Below are 22,881 nucleotides of genomic sequence, written 5' to 3' on the forward strand. Positions count from 1 at the left end.
CGCATACATGTCTTTATAAAATCTATTATAAACATCATGTCCTAAGACGGGGATTTGCCCTCCCCTTCAACCAGGAGTACCAGATTATGTACAGTATGTGCATATATACAGCTGTAAATGATACTTTACAATACAGGTAGAAGGACTCTTTTCTGCAAATGATTTGCAATCAAAATTAAAATTACATTTAACCAAAAATTTGAATTAGCCCTCAGAAGAACGGATAATGTTTGGAAGACCGTCACAGTTTTACACAAATGTCACTTCAAAAGGAATTCATTCCCCAAACCTAATGAAGCTTTTTCTGAGACTTTGGTTACTGATTTCAGTGGGATCAAGAAAGAGTTCCACATATGAGAGTTATGTTTGCACATTATAACAGAAATACAGCAGCACTTGTGGGATGCAAACAAATTCTAAGAGGCCATAGAATGGAATCACGTATATAACATAAAAAAGGATCTCAGTACTGGAGCTCTGCCCTTCCTCTTTTCTCCCATGCCACTGCACTCCTCTGCTGATTACCAGGAAGAGAACTGGCTCCCTCTCACTGCTGACCTCAGATCCTTTCTGGGATATAAACAGTATGTGATGAGATGTATTGTGTCAGGATCTTTAGATAAAAACAGAAACTGAAGGTCATTGCCTAGGGAGATAAAGAATTTAAACTGATCCACATGGTATCTGCTGTACACGTAGCAATCCTTAATCCTTAACCAAAATTCCTTGCCCATTCACCAAAACATTTGGTATGCTGCAACAGAAGTGCATTCCTATTGTGCAGGGAAAGACCACCTCCCTTCTACACATTTAGTATTTTAGAATGGTTTTAGCCTGAGGTGCCTCATGTTGTTTTCTAGACTCCCTTCCCAAATACAGGTAAAATGGGGAGGGCTTCAGATCTGTCAAAAGGGTTCTGTTCTTTCTGCCAGCCTATCACATCTCCCAAACACCTTCAGTTTGACTGTTCGAAGCACGAGAGGCTGTCCTAATCTCTCCTTGTCTCTGCTGCGTGCATCTACACAGTGCATACAAATATCCACTCTGCAAGGGAGGCTCCAAACACCGCACCACAAAGGAGATCCAGTCGCCTGAGCTGAACTGAAGTGCTACGAGCAACTGCCTCGCTTCAGACTTGTCAGTGATGACTCATGATGGATTCCCACTCTTCGTGTTTATCTTCATTTGGAAGCGGTGCTTCCCACACATCCGCAGGGAGGTCACTTTCCCAAAGAGATATTTCACGGAATGAAGTTTGCTCTAGTGTGTTCTGTTAGCCCTTGGGTCAGAGCAGGAGCCCTGCCATCAACGCAGACAGATGCAGAGTCATTAGCCATACAACCTCACCATGTCATAAATTACCTGGATTATCTGTGCAGCAGCCTCAGGTGTTCCTTGCCTCAAATCCTGGCCATTTATTGACAGGACTCTGTCATTCCGACTCAGCTTTCCATTTTTGGCTGCCAAACCTCCCTCTAACAGATCTAGAATAAAAATCCCTGCCTCATCTGTCTTCCTGATCAGTTTGATTCCCAAGGGTTCGGATCGGTCTCTCTTTATCAAGGTAACGTGGATCACTTCCCGATTTGTAGCAGAAGCAGAATCCTGCTGTGCAGTCTTATTGGAAAAACCCTTCTCCTGCAGGACCATGAGGTGGAGAACAGGACCTGGGTGGCGCAGGAAGGAGACAGCTTGGCAGTGAGTCACACTGCTGATGTTGACGCCATTCACCTAGAAAGACAAACAAACCAGAGTCACTAATCAGAACCTACATAATTTAGGCACTGTCCACAGTGCGGAACATCACAGAGTTTGAGACAGGATGTACAACTCCCTGTGCAATGTCGTGACTGAAGCAGCTGCTTCTGATGCACATTAGAGAGCCGAGTTTTCTAAAAAAGAATGCAGAAGAAAGCAGATGAAATTAGACCATAATTGATGGTGCATAGCTAAGGACAGGGACAAGACAGGACAACTCACATAACTAACAAATCTGAAACTGCAAAATATTAAATCATAACATCCATCCCATGGCAATGCAGAACTGCTTTCCCTGAACTTCCAGTGTTCAATACACACTTGGAGAAGACTCAAATTGGAGACTACCCATCCTCACTTTTAAGTTGAGGAGTGGTCCATAGTCTACAAGCTTCCGGAATCATCAGTCTAATCATGGTTTTACCATGGTAACTCTGAGAAGCTACTTTTTGCTTTGTCTGCTGTCACATAAAGACACTGTGCAGTCTTCTTTTAGGATGCTAATAGGGCTACTAAGTGTGGGGACCTGCCTGATTTACAGCCCAGCCAAGACTGAGACATGTACAATTCAACTTGGATAAAACAGAAGTTACTCTATTGGTCTAAGAAACCAACTCAGAGATCCTATCGGCCACTTGTACATGTGGGGCTGCTGCCAGTCCTTACTGAAGTCCACAGTCCAACAGGGTAAGTAGGTCTTTATGGCTTGTCAAATGATGGGGCAGCCATAGCCAGGAGGTGCTAACAGTTGTGGCCACATGTACCCTCCACTGCTGCATACAAGCTTCTGGCTCATTGATTAGCCCACTGCCACGCAGCGTGATTAATCCAGAAACTGAATCTGGTCATGGGTCAGCACGGTATGAGATTGGTGCTCTTTATTACTCACAATACATATCTGATGCCTACTTCAAATTGTAAGGTCTTAAACTCTGGACCTGCCCATTGAGAATATGCAGCTTAAGCAACATAGTAGAGCAAGCAATTATAAGACTTCCTAACTAGAGCACAGTCCTTTGGAGAAAAATGGTGCTACTGGGTGAAATTTGTATCAGATAGAGAGCTTTTTAATTTATCCAAAATGGTCTAAATTTCAAAAAGCTATAAAAAAATGCAAGGTAAGTATGAGTACGACTGGAAGGAACCTCAGAAGTCTGCTTCTCAGCCCCAGCAGATACACAGCATGACTGACACACAAGTCTGATCAGTGCTTTTAAACCCTCAGCTGTAGAGCTGTCCCAGTTTTTCTAAACAACTCTCCTCCCCCAGCCTTCAAATCTCAAGTCAAGAAAAGCAATGGGACTACGAGTGGGGTGTTACATACCTCAAGAATATGGTCCCCAGGTGCTATTCTTCCATCTGCAGCAATGACAGAATCCCGCAAGACTTCCTGAACAACGATGTTTCCTAGAGGGGTGTCTTTACCCCCAACTATCCTCATTCCCAGCTCTTCCTCTGGGTCTTCTCGATGAATTTCAATTGTGGTCGTTTCAGCCACAAGACTAGTCCTCTGAGGAAGGTCTGATTGTAGAAATTGAAGAGAAAAAACAAGATAGTAATAGAATTTTCCTTCACATAGCACCATAAGATTTGTAACACTGGCAGGTCATGTCCAAAGTGGTTCTGGAGGGAAAGCAGTTATCAGGAGAGGGAACGATAGGTCAGATTAAAAACTTTAATGGCCCCTATTTCTTTACAGTTTCTCCAGAACGTTTCCAATCTCCTAGCTTATGGCAAATTTACACTCTTTCATTATTATTTCTTCAGTTTTATTAAAGGGCATTCAGTATGTTTCACTTACTATTTAGAGATTTATTTTTCTACTGTGACAGCTGGCCTACTAGAAGCACACACGTAACAAATGCCAATTTCCACAATGCCCATTAGAAAAGGGGACTACTGAGCTGTAATTACTGGTCTGCCCTTGCGGTGACTTTACCACAGGCAGCTCACTGCAACTTCCCTCCTCTAATTTCCTTTCCTCCTCTTTTCCCATCCCCCTTTAAAACAGGAGTAATGTTTACCTATTTACAGCATACTGAAGACTAAGCAATGCTTCTCAGACACTTTGAAGATGAAAGTTGTTGTTAGCAAGTTGTATTAAATCTACCAGCACTGCAACATTTAGGCAAGCCCAACACTCCAATGAAGCCAAGCACACTGCCTGTCAAGGTGAACTGCAGTTGTCACACAAGAGATGCAAAACCTGCCCCAGGTGTACTTCAGAAAAAGCCAACAAAGTAAACTGACCTGTGTATTAACTCTGGCACAGGCACAGCAGTTGCCAGCTCCAGCACCTGCGCTCTTGGAAACTGAGACTAACTTTGAAATGAGGCACAGAGATTTCCACGCTGCTGTCTTCTAACAGGGTTTGAGACAAGCAGTTCTGTACTGAAGTGGAGATGGTTACTTTTATCTGCAAGGTTTTCATAACTGACTAAGTTATGCTATAAAAAACATACTTGCTGCATACATTTAGGGAGGCACTGACCACTCCAGAAAACTGTATATTTAACTTTCTTAACGAGATTAAGAAGCTAGAACATTTCCTAATTACTAATTATTTGGCTTCTGCAAGTGCATTAAGTGCTGCATGTTCCCATGGACTGGGACTGCCTTTGTTTGCAAAGAATACTGCAAATATTCACTGCAGTCTAACAAGGATTCTCCAAATTGTTTTGCACAGACAGTTTTGTGCTTGTCAGCAGATCCTGCCACACCTGATGCACATGAATGCATCTCCCTTCTGCTCAAGGACAAGCTGAGGAAAGAGATTACTCCAATGGCTACTAGTGGCTGAATAGCATTGAGGATATCTAAGAATGTTGAAGACACTTTAAAAATGGAATTGTATGAGATAATTACCTCATTTTTATATTATAAAAGGTAATTACATAATTACATTTCTGTATCAAACTCTCACCTTCTTCAGTCTCCTCAAAAGCTGGATTAACCAGTCCAGGCTCTGCAGTCCCGAGCGATACCACAGCAGCTGCAGAGCTTTCTGCCACAAGTGACGATCCTCCACTTGGTACCTCTGGGTCCTTGGGTGTGCTTGTCTCTACCTTGGTAGGAGGATCTTCCTTCCCTTTGGAAACGGGATTCTTTTTCCGCTGTAGTTCGGATTTGTATTTCTTGAAACCAGGACACCTAGAGAGAGAGTGCCAGTGACTGTAAGTGGCTAGTCTTTGCCTGTGTGGCCAACCTAGCACATACAAGCTCTGACTGACAAAGGTACATGAAGAAGCATGTTCAAGATCTCATCAGCTGCAAAGATTGTATCACAGATGCTAAAATTTATTCTCATTTGACCTTCAGATTCTACTTGTACTAGGATCAGTTTAAGAGCGGGCTTGTTATTTTATTACTTTCAAAATTAAGCAAATTATTTTAAAAAGGAGACTGTAATAGGAACGGGAGTCTCCCTTGCTAAATATTTACCTGGCAAACACTCAGTGAAGAAAACAATACCACTTAAAATACAAGCAAATAATTAGCTCTGACCTTTTAGAGATGACTATGAACTGTATCTTTATGCAAAGGAAGTGTCTCAAGTTTCAAGCTCAGCCTTGAATTAAGCTTCATTCTTAACAAATCAGTAACATGCAAGCAGGGCCTGCTTTTTTTTTTTTTTTCCTGAATGAGACCTGACTCTCAGACAGCAGTCCACCTCCAGTCCACGCAGGTGATGGCTCTACTTGAATGGGAGCAATTTAGAGGAGTTTATAATCCCACCAACTGCTCCCCACACAGAGGTTCAAGAAGTAATTATACATTCAACAAAATGCGCTCTGTATACAGTCACACCACAGCCAGCCTATCTCAGCAAAAACGAGTGAGGAAAAACAAGCTCTTTTATCAAGACTACTTATAAAAAAGGTGGCACGTAAGGAGGGTGATGAATGCAAAAGCTTCACTTTCAGAGACATGAGTAGTATTGGGTGTTTACCAGAATCACTTTTCAAATTAAACTTAACTATTCACATTCTGGCTAAATAAATCTCATCCCAGTATTCCTTTCTCTGGTTTATTCCTAGTCATTTATTCTCCATGCAGTAAGATGATGCTGAAACTTAAAGACAGAAGCTGATTGATCCTTGTGCACATGTCCCTCTTAAGATGTCAAGAAAACAAATTCATTTTACAAAGGGCAGAGAAATCCCTCATGAAAAAAAGTTGCCAGATGCTTCTTATTCCCTTAAATCTCCTGCTATCAATTAATCTCACTTAAAACTAAGCAACACGAACATGCAAATCACAGTATAATTTCTTTCCTTTTTTTCCCCCCCCTTCATTTTTCAGTCTAATTATGCTTACAGCCCAGGTGAAAGAGCCTCGATTTTTAGAACACACCCTCCCCAAGAAAGATACAAAGAACTATGAAATGTGTAAGAGTGATACAGTTTCCAGACAGGTCTCTAATGTAAACGTTTAAGGGTGCCTCCCTCTTCTGCATTTAACTCCTGTGCCAAAGCGATTAATAAGCGACAGAAGTTTACTGATACCAGGGTAGATTTACAGAGCAGGGAGGAAGGCCCAGCCCTGGTACAGGCCGTGGCCCCAGATATACATCAGCTGGGCAGCCCTGTCCCTGCGGTCTAAGCATTCAGCCCTGCCTGATAACAAGCAAGCAGTACGAAGAGTTATTTCAAGAAAAAGGAGATGCTAAGCTTTCAGAGATTGAGGGAAAGGGACACAAGAGCATCTTCCCTCACTTCTCCTGGCTGTAACACCAGCTCTCAGCTCATGGGTACCAAAGACGAGCAAGAACTGCAGGGATACATCCTTGTCTGGAACTGTAAAGGTATCCTAAGCATAACTGTTCCCTTCACACTGGTTGACTTATTTTTAAACATGTCACTGCCACAAAAAGCTACGAGACAGCTAAAGGGCAACAAGCCTGTTGCATTTCTCATTGCCCACTGACAAAATACACACTGCCAATGAAGGTCTGCTTCCACCTGCAGTAGGGCTTGTACTTAGATCCCTTTCCTGCAATCATTAACTAGGTAGGACCAAGTGTTCTTCAAGAGTCATGGCAAGAGCTCTTTGTCACCTGCTCTTCTTTTAAAGCTACAATATTCTGCTAGCCACCAGCTCAACCAGCAGTGAAAGCACCAAAACACATCTCTGCTGACAAGCACAAGAAAAAAAAGTCTCCCTTCCTCTAGACAAGGGGGAAAGAAGAAAAAACCCCTATTTTTCATTTGCTTCTCTTTCTTAGTAAAAGAATAAGAGAAGATAATGAAATTATAAGTAGGTGATTCAGCAACTACATAATGTGCAGCTTGGAGGGACTTACATTATTTGGATCAAAGACTTATGTATTGCACGTCTTAACTGGACCAATTAAACTGGCAACACTGCACGATCCCTTGCTTCCAGAGTGTTGACTTTGCGCCTGTCTGTCTTCTCTGCGCAAGTGAAACAAGAATAAGCATGTTTATAATAATTTTGAGTCAGGTGCCCCAGATCAGGACACACAGATTTATATACATTTGATAGGGTTTGTGTCTGCAGACAACTTGCATGCAAGCAGGCAAGCGCCTCACCCTTCGCCTCTGAAGCACATTGGAGCTGGCCTCCGTAACACACTCAATGACACTGCCTTCACCCACACACCTCTCTGGCCTCACCCTCTGTCACTTCTGGTGTCCCATTTCGCCCCAGATTAAGAACTGTTCTTCCTGGTCGGAAGCACAACAGACAGATGGCATTATACAAGGAGCAATAATATAAAGTAAATGGGAACGCACCTGTTCTGCAGATGAGCTTCTAGTTCACACCGCTGCATTGTCTGCTGACACTCTGCCTTGAAAGGACAGAAGACAATCAGCTTATCCAACAGGTTTCGTACTAGAAGGCTGGACTTGTGGCACTGCTGGAAAGAGAGCTTTTTCCGATCCATAGGACAAAAGTTATACTCCTGCATGAAGTTTTCAAGGCACTTAAAACAGTACGTATGTCCACAGGGGGTGTCCATAGGTTGGAGCAGAGGCTGAAGGCAGATATGGCAGATGAGTTCATCGTCCACTTCATCCTGGAAGTTGTAGAGATGATTGTCCAGCAAGAGGTGGAACTGACCACATTCACAGCAGAGTTCACTAACTTGGGAGGTGTGTTCTTCTGCTACAGGATCAGCCATGATAGCCAGCATCAGGCACTCTCGGCCCAGCAGCAAGGAAACTTGTCACGTAGTAGCTGTCTGAGAGAGGACCTCTAGTGAAAGGGAGAGAGAGACAGATTTCCAGCGAACTGTCTGCTCTAGATCTAGCCAATTAAAAATTAAATTGTACTTCTGCCTTAAGTTTCTCCCCAGTATCTTCACCCCCACCTACCCCCTCTGAGGGTTCTTCCTTCCAGATCGACCCTGTGAATGATCAACCCAGGGACCAGAGAATGCAAGGACCTCCTTCAGTAAAATGCTTAAGCACATTTGATAAATTGAAGCTCAAATTATTTTACACACACCAGTGACACAGACTAGATAAAACCCTGCCAAACACATGAACTAGAAAACCTGAGACAAAAGCCGCATGTTCTTGAGGGAGAACAACCCAGAGAGGGAAGGGGAAGGGGAAGGGGAAGGGGAAGGGGAAGGGGAAGGGGAAGGGGAAGGGGAAGGGGAAGGGGAAGGGGAAGGGGAAGGGGAAGGGGAAGGGGAAGGGGAAGGGGAAGAAAGGATAACCAAGATAATGATTTTTAAACTGACAATTCTTCTCTCTGGATTTCCAGATTATACCAAATATTTTAAAGATATGTATGGTGGAAACATCAGTCTGAGGACTTCTAGTTGTTCGGACGTTTGTTTTCTGTTTTGCGGGTGGATGACAAAAAAGAAGAGGAAGAAATTTCAAAAGAAACTTAAATCTAAACCACATTTCCTTCCTTTTAAGCCCACTCCCTTCAAAAAAGTTCATTTTAACAAACAACGCATTGTTCCCCACTCATCCATGCCTAAATTCACCCATGGAAACAGATTTCCTATACAAAGACTAAAACTTCCTAAGTGGAAAAAACGTAAAGAATTGTCCAAATCACAATTTGTTGTAACATTACAGAAAGGCTTGAGCTTCAGCTTCTTACAGTTAGGGACAACAAGATAAGGGGCAAACTCAGTTCTTTGTAGCTGCCACTCTACTGATTTTAATAGAGATGTCTCCAGTCACATCCATTTTGAATCTTGTCTATTGTAATTAAATATAAAATTCCCTTGAGTTTACTAGCAGATTACTCTACAGAGACTACTGCAGGAAGGATTTTTTTTAACCTGGCAGTTATTTTAATGAAGTAGGAAATGTGGTACCAGATGAAGATAACACTGTATTACACAGTGGGGAGTTTTGTTGTTGTGGTAATGGTGGTGAGGTTTTTGGGGGTGGGTTTTTTTAAAAAAAATTTATGTAAAAAAATCCCAAAGTCTTCTAAAACAAAAAAAATTGCAGAACTGTGATGAAATGGAAAATTTCTGAGAGACAACATGGAAAATATCTGAAAACAATTGCTTTATCTGGAACAGGTAAAAGCCTAAGCAAGAGTGAACACTGGTCTGCACCAGTGCCTGGAGGACATGGCTGGCACAGAGCAGCAACTTTGGAGGAGGGTAGGCAAGAACAATAAGATAGCAAGAACGGCAAGAAAAAATTAGTCATGGGTTTCTAATAAAAATCATACATCACTCCAATTAATTGTCAAGTGTAAGTCAGCTATTTAATTAAAGGGATAACGTATCACCAACAGAATCAAGCCATTTTACAGGCGATTTTTTACCTAGCCATAGAAACTTGTTCACTTCAAAAGATTAAAACATTACTGTCATGGTTCCAGGTGGGTACAGGGCATGAGTTGTTTGCTTCTCCTGCTGCTGCAGTGCCAGAAAGCATCTTCCCCTTGAGGAAAGCACTTAGGCTGGATGTACATACCTAGCTCTTCTGTTTGCATTTACTCCTTAACTCTTGCATGACTGGCTCAGTGCTCCCCAAAAGAGAAAGCACAGTTCACAGACAGCACACAAGCAAATTCAGTCAGATGTATCCATGTCCTCTCTCTTAGAAATATCCCTGTTCTTTGGTATTTACCTCCATCTGAAACAGGCATCCCTACTGTTTGCCTTATAAAATGTCTTCATTTGATCTTAAATTATCTTACAACTGAAAAGGAAATATTTCAACATCAGACAATCACTTAACATCACCCTCCAATTCTAATCAATCAGCTCAGCACCAGCAGTCAACGAAACACCAAGCTTCCAAGGCAAACATCTACCAATAAGAAATACTTGTGCTTCGGGTTCTACTATTTGCATAAAACTTTGGCAGGTGATTAAACAAATCTACTTTCTCAGTGAAAACAAACCCCATGGTAATTTTGCTGATAAACTACTTTTATATGGGGATTTTTCAGATTATTTACCAAATTCATTCTCTGTTCTCTGTGTTTAAAGGTTATACAAGATGAATCCCATTTATGAGTCACTTAAAAACTTGTGGAAGATAAAACTATCAGCACAATCTTGCTGCTTTTTTCTTCCCTGTAAATCTAAGCTGTTCTGCTCTTTCAATTCTAGATCCTCGAAAACAAGGTGTGAAGATTTCATTCAAAAGTGTCAAAGTAAATTTTACTTTTACACCACTGTCCTTTCAATAAGGAGGACACTCCTGCAGACACCAGGGAACCTAGGCCTGACACCTCTGTGATGAAACCCAGCCCACACCCTTCGGCAAGGCAGGAGTTAGTGAGCAGTGCAGAGAGGACAGCAGGCTCAAACAAGCCTACCGCTTGTTCAGTGATTCAGTCAGAAAGCAGATGTTCTGTAAGAGGAAAATTGCTAACATCTTGTTCAGCAAAGATGACTACTTCAGCACAAGACAGATTTTAAGTGTCTAGAGAATGCACTGTTTCAACATAACAGGCATAGTTCCCCTCCATTTAAACAGTCCAGTTTCAAGAGAGTCCGTCTATAGAGTCCCCAGGATTCTAGCTTTAGAGGTGAAGTTTGAGATATACTCAATCTTTTGCAGTTTCCATCAAATTTCAGTTACTCGTTCTAACCTGTGAAGGTCAGACCAAACCCAACAACCCCCTTCATCCTTGTGTTGCTCTTTTTGTTATACTGTTCACCCCCTCCAGCTTCCTCCCAACAATGTCACCATGAATGGCATGTTCCCTGCTCCTGCCCATCTCTGTAGCACTGGGCTCTCTCCCTAGGCCTCACATGTGTTTTAGCTTACACACAATGCACATAATATGAGGGAATCATAAAATCAGGATCTAGCTTGGTCCCAAGTTACTACTTACTGACTACATGAAAATGGTAAAGCCTGACATATACATATGTCGCTGCTCTGATGGACTCTGCTGTAACAATATAATGCCTCTGGAGTCTGAATTATTTAGAAAGTAATACACCCCATTCCTATACACGACAAAGAATTGAAGGAAACAAACCAGCAGAAATCTCTTTATACTTCCCCATTTCTTACCCTCTGTGGGCTAGAGAAAAGATTTATTTGGTATCATCTTTATCTTTACTGTATTTTTTTAAAAATCACTGTTAGCTTTTTTTTTTAAGGATTTCTTGTACTGTAACTGACTCAAAGAATAGACTTTTTTTTTTTTTTAAAGGAAGACTTATCAGGTTGTCTAATCTATTTCCCTGCCAAAGCAAGACTATTCCTGACAATATTAGCACATTGCCTATTCTTGTTTTAACTCTGTTAGGGCACAGATATACACCCCCTCTGCACATCTACAACACTGTTAATAGCTCTAGTAGGGAGTATGCCAAGAACCACACTGACAGCGAGCCACTCAGCACCATTCCTGATGGACAAACCCGGTTCAGTTCTCCAAAGCACCCCAGACATGTAAATAGAACCAATGAATTATTTCTACAGATTTTTTAAAAAACAATCCTTTTAAAAAAGCATAATTATCTAACAAATCTTGTCACCCCTCCACTTGCACTACAGTGACTGAAAAGGGGATGTGGCACCTGGCCACCCCAAGAGCAACATCCCTGCTTCCAATCTTACCATTTGAAGGCTCAGCATTTCCAAATGCAGCTCTTTCTCCTTGTTTTTAAGGCATTTCACTCCACCACTGCTAGTGTGGAGCACAGATTATGGCACAACTCAGTCCAGGCCTGTCTGCTCATACAATTCTAGCATTTGATACAGTCATGAGCATATTTCATTAATATATTTACCTTAATGACATCTCTGTGAGGTATAATATTATTACTATTCCCATTTAAAGACTGAGAAATTACATCAGGAGAGGCTAAAATACAGACCCACAGAGGCATCAACTCTTGGGAATTTAACACTTTAGTATGTCTCTGAATAGGATCTCAAGTGACCTACCTAAGATCACATAGAAAGCTCCTGGGGTAAAAAAAAAAAAAAGAAAATCTAGCCTGTTTCTATTAACGAACTATTAACTAACTGATTTATAAAACCATAAGTATGGTGAGTGAGTCCGACCACATTCCATATTGCAAAATAAAGAAACATGCAGCCAGTCTGCAGTAAGGACACAAAACAGAAGCGTAAAATTTTTCCTAACAGATTAGGATGACTAGAGGAATGTCTCATACTGCTTTAGTTAAAAAATAATTTTTAAAAAATCTGGCAAATAACTAGTTCTCAATATTAAAAAACTACTTGTACCATGGCAAATATTTTGGAAATACAACGGGTTTTCGCTTTTATGCACTTGTAGGTTAGCACTTAAATGCTGATACAGATTGTTATTGAAAGCCCCAATATAAAAGTTGGCTTTGAGATTGCAGGGCGCGTGCCCTACGTATACTGCTATGTAATAGTTCACTGCAATAATTATGCCAGTTATTATATTTATAACTACATTTCCCTGGGAGACTGGAAATGCAACATTCCAACTGAAGGCTAAACAATTAATTAATTATTTTTGGGGTGGACAAAACAAAGCCAGCACATTCTGGATTAAGATGGCTGAGGGCACACACCAGCAGGGCACTAACCCAAAAACCATCTGCTTACATAAAAGCAAGTTCAAGATGGATTCTAAAACAGCAAACCCACCGTTCTAGCAAGAAACCATAAGAAAAAGTGGCAGAACTTTTTCTAGATGTTATTCAAACAGTTTTTACTCAGTTAAGAAGTTTTGTGTTTCACAGAAAGGCAATTTTTTTCATTCTAGAGACAGAGACATACATTGTGAACATGTTCTGTAAAAGGGTTTTTCTTGCTCAATTTCATCTCTACTTTGAATGAGGATTTCACATATGTGAAAAACAACAGGTTTGATATGAAATGCACTGCTGTCCTGACTGAACACTTCCAGTGTTTCATGCTGCAGTGTTTCACAACCATGAGTACTGTCCTTAGTGTACCGTAGAGGCACAGAAAATAGTGTTGAAATATCAGATTTTTTATAAGCCATACTTAAAGTAGGTCAACTTTTACAAAAACCACAATACTAAACCCAAGAATAGTTTCAAGTCATGACACAATGTCCTATTATCTATCTTTGTTATTTTATGATATTGCTGAAGATCAGGCCACTAAATGTAAAAGTAGGAAGTCAAAGCTTCTGTAAATGGTAAATTTATACAGCTAAATAAGAAGCAACCCTTTCACTAATTAACCTTGCCTTCAAGCCAAAGGGTTTCTAATAAATCACCTCCAAGAGTGACTGCTCAGCACATATACGAACACTTTGATTAAGAAACTCTAAATCAAAGCTGCTTTACTGTATTCATTATAAAGGAAGATCAACAATTTAAAAAGTTTTCATTGTCCCCATTATTTATGTCCATTCTTTAACCATAAATCTGAAAATAAGTTGTATTCTGACTCCCTGGTGTTTCTCTGCTCTTTGGACAATTTTGTATTTAATCTGCTTGAACTTCTGGGCAAGTATCTGGTTTCTCAACCAGAACACAGAAAACCAATTGTGTTTTCATTAATTATAGTCAGAATCATTATCCTGTTAGACTAGAAAAGACTTATTATTCCAGGAAACTCTATTCTGAGAGATGTGCTAAAAGGCTTTGTTGACTCGAGCAAGACTATCCCAGGGAGTTTTCTCCTGAGCAACTTTGCAGTATCAGCTCTCCAGCATGGTACATGGATTTAAATTTTTAACATAACGCACTTCAAGACAGATTTTTTTTTTAAAAAAAAACCCTGTTTTGTTAGTATACTTGAAAGTTCAACATAAAATGGCTTAGCTTTGTATTACTTATTTTAAAAATCTTATTAGCAATCAACATCTTAAATTGCAAACACACACCTAATTTTAGAAGGAGGAAAAGCTGACATGAAAAATTAAAAGCTGGCACTTATAATTAATTTCTCTCCTTACCATATGCTCTTAACATTTGCTTCTCAGCTCAGTTAATACCACCACAGTACAGTAACTATCTCACCAGGGACCCAGCATGCTAAAATAGTGGGACTACACAAATGTAATTTCAACAGTTAATACCAATCCTTTCTACAGAACAGGAGATTCTGGAATTATCATTCATTTAGTGTTATCTGGGTAACAAGAACCAATACATTTCCTCTCTCCTCCCTTCTTCTTAAGGAATTAATTAGTAGTGTAAAATGCTTTCTACCTACACTTTTCTTCCAAGGGGATTAAACAGTGACTATTTTAACACACTGCTCTGAAAAAGGAATAATTTAAATGCCATCAAATAGAAGACAAGTGCTGCAGAAAAATCTACTTTATTTATATTTCTTCCTGCTTTCTCACCTTGCTAGATGCATCCGCTATATCCACCGTTCTTTCTACACCCTGTCTTCCATGCAAATGTGCAAGTTGCTCGTTTTATGCTCACAGAAAGTCTTCTCTTATACCACTGAAATCAATTTGCTTCTTTGCAGAATTTGACCCAAAGACTCCTATGGAAATTTCTCCACTGGCAGCATACATGGATTTTCTTTGTGTGTTCTTTATTTTTTTCTATTGTGTCTAATCATCTCTCTCTAGGAAATTAAATACCCCCACCTCCACCCTCACCTCACCTACCTTTTGAATTTGGCAGCTATCTGCAATTCCATGCCTAAAAATCAGTTTGACGTTTGTGGGAGAAGTTTTCTATAGACAAAGAAAGAAGGAATCCAATGCTATAATTTAAGGATAAAGGACCTAATCTGTAATTAATAACCAAGGCTTCTCTTTCAATTAAAGCAAAAAGACCAAAACCAAAACAAAGAGGGATTAGGAGATTTGCTGCTAAAATTTAGGTTTATCTAAATATCTGGTAGCACACTTACTTTCCAGAGAGTTAGGTCTGAGGACAGGAGGTAAAGATCCTGTGTCTATTGGCTATATATGAATACCAGATACTCTTACCACATCAGTCTCTGTGTGTCTACCTGTAAATTCCTTGTATATAGAAAGAAAACAGCACCATGCTTTTCAGAATCTGAAATAAGCATGTAATGCGCCGCGGCTTGTCTTGGGTATAAGCCTTGATAACTAGCCAGCCCTGATATCTACTACTCTTGCAGTAGCCTGACAAAAGAAAACCTGTACAATGTTGTCCGTTTGTAATCTGGGGGGTGTATTTGCAATATAGGTCAGAAAAAAGCAGATGCTTTCTTATCAGAATTTCTGAAGCATACAAGGGAAGAAGCAGACTGATCATTATATAACTGCATGTTTTTAAAAGTCACTGTTTGAATATCCTTACCAAGGCAGTCATCACCATATATATTTAAAAGTAATGTGAGTAGGGGGAGGGGGGAAGAGAGACTGTTGCATTGGGTAGACATACTGTATTTCTATAGCTCTAAGCCTTGCCTGTCTTGTGAGAAAGTCCTACAAAGCTTTAATCTAATCACACTCTGTCAAGTGTTACTTTAAAATTAAATAAAAATAATTTCAGTTTAAAGAAACTAATCTTGGCTATTCTCAACCTTGAGCATGAAATCATTTGTTTTCTAGGTTAGTTAAAAAAAATATGCTTTTGCAAATATTGTTTTCTACATAACTTTACCATAGGCAATCCAGCAGCATGAAAGCAGTTTTGCACCTGGTGATGAAATATTTCCTATCAACAGACAGCTAGCTACAGTTGTTAACATCAGAAACATCAGATTAGGGCTTTACTGCAGGATAAAGTAGCACAGAACTTTTCATTACCCACACAAAGTCAAATTCCAGTCTCAGTTACAGTAGCACTCTTTTTTTTATGGTGTTCTGTTTTAAGTTAGAGCATTTGGCACAATCTAGGACAGCATCCCTTCATAGCAATAGGCACTTGGAATCTAAACTCTGCAAAATAAACCCAATGATCAGCAACAAACATGCAGCATGGCTGAGAGCGCTATCCTAGAGGGACCATCAAGTTTCTCTCGGTCCTCACTCTTTTTTCTCAACGGCTCCGGACTGCCCCAGCCTGTGCTTGATGCCATCAGCAACAGCAGGGCAGATCACCCTGCTCAGTATACAACACCCCAGACTTCCTTTCACAGGGTAAGAGGGCATTTTATCAAAACCAGTGCAAAGTACTTTCCAGCCCAAGCTTGTTCCCACTAACTAAAAAAGCTGAATTAAAAGATAATTAAGTCTGTAATTCCCCTTTACATTCCATCTTACCATCAGATCATGGTAAAGGGAAAAGAAAGAAAACAAGTTATCTTCATTTAAACAAAAAAACCCAACACCTAATTCCGTAGACCACATCTTCTTAGACTGTGGCTCCTCAGGGTGGCATACAGCTAAATTTGAAGTTAGTTTAAACTCGCGCCAGTGCCTGTGGGCAGGCAGAGCTGCTGCAACCAGTAGCTGAAACGGCCTTCACCACAGATGGCAGCTCAGAAGTAAATAAGCACTATAGCAGAAGTAAAAAAAAAAGTTACATTCCCCTAGAGATTTACAGAACAATATTATGGCTCATTTTTAAAAGACCTGAGTCACATTCTGCTGCAAAAGACATCTGTATTTCAGGTTCATGAGTTTAAGTACAGTTGCATGTGTAATTTAAGATGCCTTTTTACCATACAATTTCTCCTGGTGTATCTTGTTGACTTCAGACTTAAACAACTCTCACAGCTAGGGGGAAACAAAACTGCAAGAGGCATTTTTTATTTACTTTTGGCTTTTTTTTTTTTCAAATCCTATCCTGATTTAAAGCTGTGACCAAGCTAGTATCAGAAACAGGTCTTTAACAACCATTGTTATCTTACCTTACTGGGCACATATTTACAGTATACGTAAATTGGTAATTATGTTATAGTTTCCCTTGTTCTAAAAATAATTTAAAAATGGGCATGGCTGTGTCACCAGCTAAGAGAGCTGGAACAACAGACCAAAGTCCTTCCACTATCCACAAATCAATGCAGCAACCACATTCTTCCTTAGCCACCGTCCGGGTATACATAGGAATGGGGAAGCAACCTCCTTCGTCCAGTTTTCAGCCTGTTGAGATTACAAGTAAAGTAGCCAAGTAGCCCCAGGTGTTAACCTCACAGGGAACTTTTTTTTTTATTCTAAGTACAAAAAGGCCCAGCAGACCTATTACGTTTATTTTTATGTATCCTACTTGAAATAATCATACAGCAATTTTTGTTCACTACCAGTTGAGATCATGTAAAAGAGGATATCCTCAGATCTAAGGTTCCCAGGGCAGGCACTGCTTTACTTATTTATTTTCTATTTAGAGACCAGCAATAGCACTTACTAGTTGAGAAGAATTTATCTGTTATTTATTAGTCTAGGGGTGGGAGGTTAATAAGTCTGAGAACTTTACAAATAAGGCTGATCATGATTTACTGGACTTTCAACAACTGCAACACAACTGATGTCACAGGTGAGCTCCTTAAACTCTCAGAGGAACAGGTCAAATTTTATCTCAACCCCTTTTAAGAAGTGTCAGAAAATCAGCTTTTAAAGAGAGTCTGCTGCAGCTGTTTACAAAACTTGCATAAGTTAAGGCCCAGCCAAAGAGTAGACAAAGCTAGACAACATAGTTTTTTAAATACATAATCACTTCCAGTACTTCCCTTCCAGAATATTCCAAATAAGCAACACTACAGTCTTCAAACAAAATTTGCATAGAGACCCTCTAAACTCAGGGGACCACTATATAAACATAAGACCAGCCTTCCCCTGTAAACTGATGACTGTCTCTCCAAATTCCTCCAGCTTTATTCCATTTCCCTCCTTCCAGCCCTGAGTGTTTTTTCCTGGACCAGCATAGTAATTCCTACTACTCATGTTCATCTAAATCCCCTCTAACACTTCAGATGGTTCGTGAGATGGGCTTATGGGCAATTTCTTACCCAAAGTATCAAAAAAATTGCCAGATATTTTCAAACTCAATTCATGTCAAGAAATTTATAAGCCAAGAGCAACATTTTATGTGTTATAAATCAGGGAACATAAACTGACAAGGGACTGTCAAATACAATTCCTAACAACTGTATGAACAGCACCACTAAAGTAAGCTGAGAAGCAAAAGCCAAACAAGAGGGTTTTGTATTAAACCAGCAAAACATACACAGGCCTGTGAGTAAGACAACAGCTGCATCTACTCTGGCAAGATATACACGATCAGAATGAAATGATGCAGCTTAATTTTCAAAGTGAAATCAATACAGCAGTTGCAGGAAGGTTTTTTTTTTAATGCAGAAAATGAGAAATATATGGCAATGCACAAGGAAAAGTAACAAAATACAGCAGGGGTGCTTTGTGAACTACAGATATTTTATTCTGCGATTATATTTATTCTTTTAAATTTATTCCTATTATACTATTAAGTCTAAGACTCTACAATCTCATAAGCATGTGTAGATTGATCTATTAGTCATACTTAGGGAAGTACAGCAATACAATGGTTTACAAAACCATTAATTACAATTTCTAATTGAAGTTACTGGAATCAACATTCAGGTAGCACTAATGTTATCCAGAATAGTCCTCAACCTGCTTCATCCAGTATCTTTGAACTTCATGGGGGTTTTTGGAGGTCTTTTAGCTGCCAGGTCCCTTCTGGAGTTGTTTCTTCCACCTTTTACAGCTCTCATTCCCAGGCCATATGGTTGGGTTTGTTTCTTAACTCTTTCTCACTTCCCTCACTATTCATTTGGTTAGAAACTTTAAAAGAAACTTGTCTTCAACAGACAAGGTTCCTTTTTGCTGCACATCACAGGTCCTTCTCCCTGTTTCATTTCATTGGGGTTTTATGCTAGTGCATCTCCGTTATTTAAATGAGTTACATATACATCAAGCTTGCATACTAGAGTGGAAACATAAATAAGGTGAATGAAGGTGTGGATTTACAGCACAGCTGAGTTTTCCAACAGCTAGTGAACCCCACATAAAGTTGGCCTCCTGTTTATCATTTCTCTGCACCATCCTCAGCCACGAGTCCTTTGTTTTTCCCTGCACAAGCACTGGTGCTGTTCTCACTTCATGAGCTGGTTCAGGGAGCAAATCTCTTTGGGGGAGGGGATAAATATTACCTCTGCCTTAGACCCTTTCCACAGCAGACACACTACATCTGCTTAGTCACATTGTAAAAGAAGAGTTTGAGTGTGTAATTTAAGAGAAAGAAGTTTTGTTTTGAAGGAGCCATGTGCACAATCTGCTTTCTCTTTGCTGGAGAACTGCCAAAAGAGCTCTGGCCTTCAAGCATCAAGGACAAACGTCAGTGCCATCCCTCAAAGGCACAGCACACAACTGGCATTGCTGCAGGAGGATAACTACAGTTCTATAAACTACACACCACCACCCAAACCTTGGGCTGCTCTGGAGTCTCCAGGGGCTAAAGGATTAGACTGGACAACTCTGGGGCTGTGTGTCAGTGACAGAAACTTCCCAGGGCTGCTTATTATCTCCATAAGCTTGTACACTGTGACCCTGCCCTGACATACCCCTTCCGCTGCAGAGACCCCCCCCCAACACTTATTATCTGCACTTGAGCTGGAATAGTGTTTCATATGGAGTCTTTATACACTTCTGGTCATTTCGCCTTGGCTAAAAGATTGGAGCAGAAAGTGAAAATATGACCCTTTTTGGTTTGTTAAACAACAGGGAAATACTAATTTTGCATTCCTTACTATACCAAGGTAAAGTAGGACCAAAAACATCGCTCAAGGAATTGAAAGTGCTATTTCAAGCACGGCTTAAAGCAAACTAAGCCTACACTGCCACCGAAAGGGGCAGTCCCGCTCTCCCTGCCACCTCCTATGCTGGCATCAGCTGGCAGCTGCCTGTTCTGTTCGTTTTCAATCAGATAACGAGGCTAATGTCAGAAGTAGAGAGATGTCAAGTGCACACAACCGAGCAGTGAAGCAGAGTGGGATCGTCCCTTTTAGCAGCACACAGCCCCACCCCGCTTTAAATCCCCCACGAAAAACTTCTAAATTAAATAAAAAGCATTCCAGTCATGTAGCATCCCTTAAACGTTTCTTTCCAAGCCTCTTACAAACCTCTCCAGAGCACTACTTCATATTTAATGTCACCTGTATTTCTTACCTTTAAGGCATTTCCAAAACGTCCACATCGTCACATTGCTCTCCTTTGCCTGTTATCTCAGCTTCTATTTATAGGCTTTTTCTGCATTAATTACCAGCATGGCACCAGAAACTTGCCAACTTAGTACCTCTCCATCTGCTAGCAAAGGAATTTTGCCCTACTGTCCCCCTCCGACCCACACAAGCGGCCAGAACGCCGAGTTTGGGGTGTCCTGCACAGGCCCGAGTACTGCTTGTCTGCCAGACCGACCTTTGAAGAGTTAAACCCTCAGGGCAGGCGGGCAGCCGTCACCTGCACTGCCCAGCCCCGGCCGTACTTACCGCGCGCTGTAATGATAGGAGCCCTACGTTGACTCTCCCCCCTCGCTCGGTCATGGCTGGGAAACCCTCGGCCAGGAGAACTGGGCGCCTGGGCAGGAGCTGCCGCCCTCCGCCGCTTCCACGGCGGATCCGCGACCCCCCGCGGCCTCCCGCCCCTCAGCCGCGGCGGGAACCCCGCGCCCCTCACGCGCCCATCCCCCCACCGCCGCACCCTCACCTGCAGGCGCCGGGGGCGGGAAGGGGGCTCGCTCGCCCCCGGGAAGGGGAGGGAGAAGGCGAAGGAAACCCAGCGCCAACTCGGCCTGCGACGGCGGCAAGCGCGGCTCCTCCACCAAGTTTCCGGGCGGGGAAGAAAGTCGAAACCTACGTGAGAGGAGGAGGCAGCGCAGCCGCCCAGGTGTCGCCCGCCCGGCACGGCTCAGCCCTGCCCTCCCCTCCCCTCCCCGCCGCCGCGCTCCCCTCCTCCTCGGGCCGGCCCGGGCCGCCCACAGCCCCAGCAGCCCCGCTCCCGCCCCGCCAGAGAGCGCCGGGCCGACGTGGGGCACGTTGTTGTCCTCTGCCGCCTGCGCCGGGCTCTCCCGCTCCCCTCAGGCTCTGCCCTGCCCCGGGGTTGGTGGGGCCGCCGCGGCGGGCGGCTGGGGCGGCTCTGCCCCGCTGTCCGGTCGCGGTGAGCAGGTGACACGGCCGTGGAGGACGGGCTGGGGGCTCACCTCAGGGCAGGACCCGTCCCGGGTACCCCGGCTCTGTGGGGAAGGGCCTCTCCCCTCGTCTAGGGACATCTCTGCTTGCCTGCTGAAGTGATTCCACACACCCCTAGCAGTGCCCTCAAGCCTCTGCCTTACAAAAAAAACCCTGTAAAATAGAATAAAGAGCAAAACCTGATGCTGTTCTGAGTGCAAGGAGCAAACTGTAGTTCAGCCAGCTGAAAAAAGCACAGAATTTGAGGAGAAATTATTTTTTGCATTTGCATTCTGCCTGCTCTTAGCGATAAACAGAAATACTGACAATTCAGAAGTATTTGGCTTGCACTTGCATTTAATTTGCTGGCAAGGCAAATCGTAACAGCCTAGGAAGTTAGTGAGCTGGTTGCTGAGCAGCTGTCGTGCTGTGGGAGGAAGCCATGGGGTTGTGGGGCACTTCGTGCTGCTTTGGGGCTGGTAAGAGCCAGGGAAAGGATGGCACTGGAGACAACGGAGTGCTCATTTCTGTGCTGTTAGTGTGAACAGGAAATAGGTCCAGCTTCCAGCACTCCTATTTAGGCAGCTCCCTGTAGCCCTCATGCTTCAAACCAGCAAAGTGCCAAACCAGGTGGGGCCTAAAAGTTGTCAAGCTGTGTTAGCACTATGTCCAAGCTAGGAATTCATCCCAGAGGAAGAGACCTTCCTGGATGTGTATCATCTGTTTCTTTGTACCAGATCACACTCAAGTCCACACAGTGAATTAGAACTGTTTCAAGCCAAAAAAAAACCCAAAACAACAACAAACCAAAAACCAACCCCCAACCCATAGTATTTTGTGGGTTATAATTTCTTTCTCTTGTTCATCACACAGCTTTGGAAATACTCTTACTGCAGTCAAGAGGGTCATGAGTAAATAAGAAGATGACATTTCTGCCAATAAAGAACAAAAATATAGAACATCAAGCCACAGTTTTAGAGGAAGATCTATTAGGAAGGAAAGCTTTGTACATTAACATAGGTAATATGCAGTGCAGGTGGTACTAGCACACAGCTGTCTGCATTTGATCATTTAGGCATGTCCCATAGTTGCTGAAGCAGACTTAAATGGAGAGAGGAGTAAGTGCTTTCAAGGCCCTGAAAATAATTTCTTTGCTTTAGTAGGGTTAGGGATCTGTGTTATTCAAGTACTATTCAAGAAATGGTGGTACAGAGAAGAGATTGCCTTTTATTTCAGACATGGACTGATTTGGCTCAATTTACCCATCTTCTGTTAAATTTTCTGTGTAATCATTTTGGTTCTTTGCTACCTAACTAAATCCTTATGTTCCCTGTTTTTGTCTGTTGAAGTCTTTGAATGAGGGGCTGTGAGCTATGCTTGTTAGTGTGCAAGAGGATCTTTGTGTTGCAAAGGTGAGACAGTAGGGAGATGCACCATGCACTGGAAATGCAACAAGACCCTTTTAATTTAGATCACTGTTGGAAATCTAATGGAACCAAGGCACACCAGCAACACATCTTTGCTGGTCCATGTCACCACAGGACATGAAGTGTAAGGTATTTTTGTAGAGCTTGGCTGAGAACTGTGATCTAGATTTGCAAAACCATTGATTTTGGTTAGACTAAATTAACTGTTTGTCAGGATTTCC

At 41.9% G+C, this 22,881-nt stretch overlaps 1 protein-coding gene across 2 annotated transcripts in view; it reads right to left on the minus strand.

Moving 5' to 3' along the window:
* Positions 1-20,913, minus strand: part of LOC141949090 (ligand of Numb protein X 2-like) — a 31,330-nt gene extending 10,417 nt beyond the window's left edge. For both annotated transcript variants that reach the window (XM_074882306.1, XM_074882304.1), the window contains exons 1-5: positions 20,773-20,913; positions 7,515-7,977; positions 4,682-4,908; positions 3,083-3,279; positions 1,363-1,731 (exon numbers count right to left, since the gene is read on the minus strand). In XM_074882306.1, the coding sequence (XP_074738407.1) occupies positions 1,363-1,731; positions 3,083-3,279; positions 4,682-4,908; positions 7,515-7,915 (1,194 nt within the window). In that variant the 5' untranslated portion in view covers positions 7,916-7,977; positions 20,773-20,913. The remainder of the gene's footprint in view (positions 1-1,362; positions 1,732-3,082; positions 3,280-4,681; positions 4,909-7,514; positions 7,978-20,772) is intronic.
* Between the last annotated feature and the right edge of the window lie 1,968 nt (positions 20,914-22,881).

Source organism: Strix uralensis, chromosome 13 (genome assembly GCF_047716275.1).
Source record: "Strix uralensis isolate ZFMK-TIS-50842 chromosome 13, bStrUra1, whole genome shotgun sequence".
Taxonomy (NCBI): Eukaryota; Metazoa; Chordata; class Aves; order Strigiformes; family Strigidae; genus Strix; species Strix uralensis.